The sequence below is a fragment of the Rosa rugosa genome, chromosome 2, assembly GCF_958449725.1.
Source record: "Rosa rugosa chromosome 2, drRosRugo1.1, whole genome shotgun sequence".
Taxonomy (NCBI): Eukaryota; Viridiplantae; Streptophyta; class Magnoliopsida; order Rosales; family Rosaceae; genus Rosa; species Rosa rugosa.
In genome coordinates, this window is record NC_084821.1 from 58930813 (window position 1) to 58939367 (window position 8555).

The following is an 8555-nucleotide window of genomic DNA, read 5'->3' on the forward strand; positions in this document are numbered from 1 at the left end:
GTTGACTTGCCCTAAAATCAATTGAAGTAGGAAACTGAATGACAAGGTTCACTTGTTGACTTCAAGTCTTCTCCTGCATTATTGACTGCAAGCCTATGCATATTTTAGATTAAGAAAGACATAAGTTGACATAAACAACTCTTAACTCTCTATTCTTTCGTATAACTGTTTGATCAAAACAAAAGACAATTGAGAAACCCTAATTGATATTGAACAAACCAAACAAAAGAATAGAGTTTTGGGACCATACACCAGTCCACCAAAATCAACGTCTTCAGAAAACCCTAATTTAAAATTCACTAGAACTCAAAGACAAGGAAAAATCTAGAGGTTAGTCACTTACAGTAGTTTGGAACATCTCCATTATTCCTTAGCTTCACCTTCTCCATTCCATATTCAGAAAAGAAAAGAAAAGAACGCTTCATCTCTACAATGAACGCTTCATCTCTTTGCTTTTGTCGTTTGATTTCTCTCGACAAGAAAAGAAAAAAAAAAAAAAGGAGTCTCATACTATGCTTAATTTTTTTTTTTTGGGCGACAATTGAAAAGACAAAAACGCCCAGCAAGTTAACGGAAAAATTGGATGGAAAATCTAAAAGTTAACGGTAGGGTGTGAATCGGCAAGAATTAGAAAAGTTAGGGTGTGAAAAATCAAAATTGAAATGTCAGGAGGTAAATTGACAGCTACGGAAAAAATTAGGGGGTAATTTAGCTATTTTGCCATATATATATATATATATATATATATATATTTATTTGACAGACTCTTCATTCTCCCCACTGACTAACTAACCAAATGACCACCTATATTTCTAATTTTATCCCTAATATTCCAAAGACACCAAAGCACCAGAACAAAAGCTATACACCAAAGCTCATGCACTTCTTATTTTACTTTAACTTGACTATTGATTTACTTTAATACATTATTCAACGTTGTATGACTAATTAAAACTTACGTACATTTTCTAGTAGAAAACGATCGAAACTTCTTAATTTAGAGCCTGATTTGATGTTTATTCAATGTTGCACACGCGTCTTTGAATCTTTACGTTCAGACATGACTCTCATACAAAAATAACTAGTACTTGTGAACCCATCCCGGGTTCTCCTCCATTTTCAATGGTGGCAAGTAAAGCTTCAATGTGAAATTGTCCAGCATTTTCAACCTGACGATTAACTTTTGATGTTTAAAATATAAGAAAGAGCCAAATTACTGGGAAAGCTATAATGTGAAAGTAAGAAGGAATTAGTGTATTCCGACAAAACAAAGTGTATTTACGAGGACCTTGAATTTGTGCACGATTAATTTCAATCTTCTATTAACTTTACGCGGCCCAAGCCTTCTATATATTCTCAAGTGCATAATCACTAGAGCCATCCATCTTAATTCTTGAGCAAATGGATAGCTACACTCACTATTTACTCCTTTTGTTCTTGGCCTCTTCATATCTTCACACCAGCAACCTATGTTTCTGTTTGGGTGATGAACTTCCAAGCAGTGTGAACTCATCATGCATCGATGAAGAAAGACGAGCGCTCGTCAGCTTTAAAGAGGATATCGTTGATCCTTCTGGTAGGCTTTCTTCTTGGGTGGGCAACGATTGCTGTCAATGGAGTGGTATTTCATGCAACAACCGCACGGGTCTCGTCGAAAAGATGGATCTTCGGAATCTGTATAAGTCGCCCCTTGGTGTCGAAGAGTGGGAAGATCCGGCTTATGAAAGTTCTTGCTTGGGTGGTAAGATAAGTCCATCTCTGCTTGTCTTGAATCATTTATATTACCTAGACCTTAGTAGAAGTCACTTCGTAGGGATTCAAATTCCTATGTTCCTTGGGAAGCTTACAAGTCTGAGGTATCTCAATCTCTCCTCGGCATCTTTGGGAGGAGAGATTCCGCCTTCTCTTGGTAACTTGTCAAACTTGAACTATCTTGACCTCAATCGGAATTCCGACTTGAATTCCACAAACTTGAATTGGCTTTCTCATCTCTCTTCCCTAAAGTACCTTAATCTCGGAGAAGTGGACCTTAGTAACACAGGAGTAAGTTGGCTACCCGCTGTCAACACAATTCCTTCACTGTTAGAATTGCACTTGTCACTTTGCCGGATCAGTGGAAGCCTTCCCCTTTCGTTGCCCACAATTAACTTTACATCCCTTTTGATCCTTGATTTGTCAGAGAATTTTCTAAATTCTTCGATTCCGGGATGGTTTTTTAATCTTACTAGCCTCAGGTTACTTAACCTAAGGGGGAACTCTTTCAGCGGTCCATTTCCTGGTGAGGTTGAAAACCTCAAATCTCTAGAAGTCCTTGATTTGTCTGCTATGGGACTTGAAGGTCGAATTCCCAAACTCATTGGAAACTTGTGCAATCTAAAGACATTAAATCTTGCGGGAAATAGATTTGATGGGGGTTTTGAGGACTTGTTGAATGGTTTCTCATATTGCACAAGTAATTCATTAGAGTCAATAGATGTGTCTTCAAATAGGTTGGTGAGTGAATTGCCTACCTCCTTGGGAATGCTAAAAAACCTGCAACATCTTCACCTCACCCTGAACTCTTTTTGGGGCTCTATTCCAGAATCTATTGGAAACTTGTCATCCTTGGAAACACTAGATCTCTTTGCAAATCAAATGAACGGGTCGATACCTGAAAGTTTTGGACAACTCTCTAAACTAGTTCACCTAGATCTTTCTTTGAATTCGTGGGAAGGCATTTTAAGGGAAGCACATATGATAAACCTAACAAGTTTAGAGTACATGGCACTAGACACAGACCGACCCATGTCCCTCATTTTTAATGTGAGTCATGAGTGGGTTCCTCCTTTCAAGCTACAAACAATTCAAATTAGAGACTGTCAAGTAGGTACTTTTGGCGTATGGCTTCAATCCCAAACTGAACTAGAGTATGTCACCCTTCATAATACTAGAATTTTGGATTTCATACCAAATGAATGGTTTTTGAAGATATCTTCCCGAGTTGAATATTTGGATTTATCTTACAACCAAATCCATGGAAAGCTTCCATTCCATCTGAAATTTCCAAAACTAGGAGCTATATATTTGAGTCATAATCAATTTGAGGGCTCACTTCCACTTTGGTCTACTAATGCCAGCCTCCTTGGTCTTGAAAGCAATTCATTTTCCGGGCCAATACCCTCGAACTTTGACCAATTGTTTCCCAACATGAAGGAATTGTATCTATCCGATAATCAATTCAATGGTACTATTCCACCCTCTATTTGCAACATCCAAAGCTTGTCAATCTTTTCAGCAAGAAGCAATCACTTATCTGGGGAGTTCCCTCAAGCTTGGAGTTTGTGGCCACAAATATTCATAATAGATGTAGGGAACAACAGTCTTTCCGGTAATATCCCCACTTCTTTGGGTGTACCGAGATCTCTTCTTATGTTGATCATGAACAACAACAATTTTGTAGGGAACATTCCATCTTCCTTCAAAAATTGTTCTTTTATGAGGGTTGATCTTGGAGGCAACAGATTTACAGGAGAAATACCTTTATGGATCGGCAACATGACCGGTTTGTCCATGCTTCGATTGAGGTCCAATTTTCTAGCCGGACACATCCCTCACCAGTTGTGCTATCTCACCGACCTGCATATCCTAGACCTTGGTCACAACAACTTTTCAGGGACTATTCCCAAGTGTTTGAATAACTTGACTTTCCTAACATTCCGTGACAGCCACCAAACGGATTACATATATACAGGAGAATCAACAAGGATGACACTGAAAGGAAGTGAACTCGACTATACAATCAGCAACTTGTACTTGGTGAAGAGCATTGATCTTTCATCAAATAATTTAGAAGGTGGAATTCCTGAACAAATAAGCAGCCTCGTTGGATTGGGAGCCCTAAACTTGTCGATGAATCAATTGAGTGGAAATATTTCCACCAAGATTGGAAACTTGCGTTGGTTGGAAACTCTTGATCTCTCACACAACCATCTTTCGGGACAGATTCCTCAAAGCTTGTCTTCTTTGACATTTTTGTCACACTTGAACTTGTCTTATAACAACCTGTCCGGAAGTATCCCTTCAGGCCCCCAACTCCAAACACAAGAGAATTCATCATATGTGGGGAATCCATCGCTCTGTGGATTTCCTCTTTCAACCAAGTGCGAGGGGTATGACACACCTACACAACAAACTTTGCTCGGAGGGGACAGTGAAGATGAAGATGACAACGGGAAGCTTGGTTTCTATATCAGCATGGTCCTTGGGTTTGTCATAAGCTTTTGGGGCGTTTGTGGCACTTTGCTCCTGAAGAAGTCATGGAGGTATGCTTATTTTCAATTCTTTGACAACATCAAAGACAAAATAGCACTGGCAATTGCATTGAAAGTCGCTCATTTTCAAAGAAGGTTTTGATTTGGAAAAGAAACAATAAAAGTTGTAATACAGTTTGCATGATGTATGTTCAATCTATCTTGTAATGTATAATGTATTGTAATGCAATGTATTTGTAGTCAATAAATCAAATCAAGTACGATGCCATCTTGATATTTTAACTTTTATAAGTTGTTCCTTTACTGTCTTTTCATACATACATGTTTCAAATTTTCAATAAGAAATTGCATGTTCGGATCGGAAGCCAAGAAAATTTTTCGAAGTGGTATGTTGAACTTCCCCAGAAATGGAAGACAGACTGCTAGTGCTCCGGAAACCAGAACTGAAACAGATTGCAACTAGTTTGTATGTGATAAGTTGCTTGGATTGGTTTCAATCTTCGTCTTGCTTTCAGATACATGTACAGGTCGAAGATACTAAAATTGGTAGAAGAATGAGAAAGAAGATAGTGCTGAAGAAGTTGTTCGAATAAGACTGGAACCTTTTCATTGTATAGAATAGAAAAGAATGAAGAAATGGAACTATGGTGGAAATGTGTCCCTGCTCATTTATACACATACATAGATCTATTCTAGTGATGACAGAGACAAATAATAATTGGTGAGTGAATGAGGAAGAGAAAGAGACGCCAAATTACATGAGCAAGGGAGACGTATTATATGCTATATATGTATACATTATTGAATTGAACAATTCCCCTCAGCAAAATTCAAACTTATGGGCACTGATTACTGGAGTTATATGCAAGTGTCACTGTATCTGCAACACCCATAGCTAAATCAGAAGAGATAACAAATTACAAGGGAATGTGATCCTTTTAGTTTCCATCAAAATGTTTGGTATTCGCTGCACTGCAAGTTGAAGTGAAAATAGAGTAGATAAAACTCAAAACAGACATTTGCGATGAATTTGCCTCTTCAAACTGGGAACTCCATCAACCAATCCAGGCGCCATCCGTATCCAAGCTTTGTTGGGCCATATGAGCCGAACTAAAGAAAATCGAAGGGACAATTAAATGGCCCAAATAAAGTAGTTGGGCTGTTAGGTACAAAACAGATTGTGATAAACTGGTTCGCTTAGGCCTCAAACTACCTGTAGCCGAACAAAAACAAAAACAAGTTAATTTTTGCTCACTGTGGTTCCACACTTCCACCGTTCCATTGATTTGCATCTAGCCGTTTACTGACAATGTTTGAACCCAAAATGAGCATTTTGGCATGACAAGGCGTGTTTCAGAGAAATTGAGATAATATCAGTGGCCCAAGCTATATATTGTCGACAAGTTCGAAATATATTATTTAGAGGCTAAATAATGCATACCTGCAGAATTATGGAAGATTATGCAAGCGGCAAGAAAAGGAGCCATGCGAATATTCATACTCCATGCAATTAAGGAATGGTGAATGCGGAAGCATATGAAAGGAGGTAATCACATAAGTGGGCAACTTCCCGCATAGTGGGCCACAGACAATCCAATATATTAGTATAGCATAGTGTAGGCCTCGGCATTTTAGCCCGAATTCCCGGACCGGATTGATCTGGACTGTCAAGTCTGGGCCGGGCTTTGAGAGAAAAAAATAGACAAAAAAATAAAGCCCGGATTGTTTGAGTTTAAATGGGCCAGTCCCGGGCCCTGATATCCACAATCCCAAAAGCCTGAAGATAAGTCCGATTCAATATACCCCTTTGGAAAGGGTTCTACGAGTCTTTGTCTTAAGACTCTTTCAGACTTTCAGTCAACATTTAACCCTCATCCGTCAATACTCAACACAACACCTGAACCCCGAGTCCTCGACCCTTTCTCAGTCAACACTCAACTTCGGGTTTTGATTTCCTTGGAGCGATCAGAACTTTAGAGGGGTTTCCATTTTCAAGTTTCCCTTTGAAGCTCGAACTCACAGAGTTGCAGCCATCCCCGACCCTTTCCCAAACGCAACACTCTAGGAAATTTATCTGCAGCCTTCTTCAGTTCTTCAATTTCCTTCGCAACAAGAACCCTTTGATTTTCCAGCTTCCCTTCGTAGCTCGAACCCACTCGAAGCCCTCAATCGATTTCTACTTTTCTAGCTTTCCAGATTTCGAATTCGAACAAGTGAGCCTAATTTCTTCGATTCCCAGCAACAATCCCCTTCTGGCCTTCCCTGATCACTAACTCGAAACCCAATCTCCTTCAGTTTTCCATTTCGAAACCCCAATCCTAAGGTGGAACCCGAAGCCTCTCTTCATCACTTTGGGTCTTTGTCAATGGAATCCGAAGCAGCTGCAGTTTGTGGGGACGAGATGGTAGTGGCTTCCAGCTAGTCTAAGGGCGGTGATGACTTTGATATGTTTGAAACTTTGATATGGTGGAACTTTAGTTTTTCAGTTGGTTGTATTTGAACTTTAGAAGTTGGAAACTTCACTTCTTCATTCATATGGTTTGAATTTAAACTTTGAAACTTCATTTGTTTGTACTTTGTAACTTTGAAGAAGCTATGGAGTTTGGATGTTGTTCTCTTCATTTTGTAGCTTAGTTTGTGTTGGACATAATTCATATACATATTTGTCCCATAAAACATGGAAATTACTTGTTCTAAAGTCCAAATTTAATGTTGACTAATCTAATTTCATTATTTCCCTAATCTTGTACTTTTGCTTAACCTTTGTGTTTATTTATTTATATTTATTATGTTTTCCTTATCATGCTAGGAAATGATGGAGAAGAATGGAAATGTACTAAAAAGTCAACCATAGAACATTTTCTTACTCCGGCTAGGAGAAAGTGAGCTAGACAAGAAAGGAGGCGTAGCCGTTTGACCAAACGAAATCCGAATGAGTTGAAACTTTCCAGTTTCATTCTAGACATACCAAGGATCATTTCTTATGAAGAGTGCCAGAGCTAGTTTTCAGTGGAAAGGCTTCAAACAGTCAGTCCAATGTTCTGAAAGATGAAAACGGGAAAACCTGACCTGTACGTATTTCAGAAGTATTTAAGGGCCAACCACAGTGAATTTAACTCTTAAATTTTACCAGGATGATCTACACTCATAGAGGAACATTTGATATGAAGAAATCGGAGGCCCATTCTGAAGTCTTGGTGGAGAATTAATTGAAGGAATAAAGAGGCAGAAAGTGACCTAAAACCAGCTCAACATTCATCATGTTCATGTTTCTCACCCACATAATGAAAGCTAGATGCTTTTCTCTTTTTCCTTGGATATATTTTTCTACTCCATTCTCTTTAATTTATCATCATCACTTCCATATTTCTGCACCTTCATGTTTTGCTTTCATTTCATTATTACTCCATCTTTTCCATATTTTACAAACCACTTCCATACTCCACTTTCATTATTTTTCTTTCACTCATCATTTCACTCTTCTTTTTCTTCCCTATATAAACATCTTCTCCTCTCACTCTCAATAACCAATTCCACCCATTACATCTGCTTTCTCTATTCATCTCCTTCACAAAACCTCCATATCCACCTCACAAAATCCAAACCCACAATACCCAATCTACTCCATCTCCTCCATCATCACCACCACAACTACCATCTTCTACCACCATAAACTTCATCACCACCACTCAAAGTTAGCCAAAGGAGCATCATATCTTCATCACCATTTCATTCATCATCACCATCAAGAAGTTCATTATCCATCCATTCCACCATCAAGGAGGATTCAAGGAGCATTGAAGGAGAAGCTACCCATTGATTTGTCAAGCTTCAACTAGTTCTTTCTTCCCTTAACTCTTTAATTTACCTTGATTTACTTTATAGATTTAATGCCAATTTGTATGACTATGAGCGAGTAGTTACTTTGTTGGGGCTAGGGTTGAAAAACCTAGCCAAACTTGTATGAATTGATGTTTTAATTTACATTTGATGTTATTTGTGATTTTCATCTTCATATGCTAATTCAAGAAGTGAATGCATTCATTCAAATTTAACTACTTTGAATGTGTTGTGTTTGTCATCTCATGAAAAAATGTTTAGGGAGTAGTTAACCTTGAGCATTGATAGCATGATAGCATCCTCTATGTGCATATGGAGGTTATGAGTTAAAATCACCTAGATCTAGGATTGATTTGCTTGCATGATTATCTAAACTCAAAGCTTTATGCATCTAGGAACAATGAATTGAGACTTAACCGGTAATATGAATTGTTCTTAGGTAGTTAATTCTAAACTTATCCGGTT

General features: G+C 38.3%; 1 protein-coding gene across 1 annotated transcript; it reads left to right on the forward strand.

Moving 5' to 3' along the window:
• The first annotated feature begins 1377 nt into the window (after window positions 1-1377).
• Window positions 1378-4532, forward strand: LOC133728856 (receptor-like protein EIX2). The gene has a single exon (XM_062156285.1). The coding sequence runs from the start codon at window positions 1402-1404 to the stop codon at window positions 4390-4392; it is 2991 nt and encodes a 996-aa protein (XP_062012269.1). The 5' UTR covers window positions 1378-1401; the 3' UTR covers window positions 4393-4532.
• The last annotated feature ends 4023 nt before the right edge of the window (window positions 4533-8555 follow it).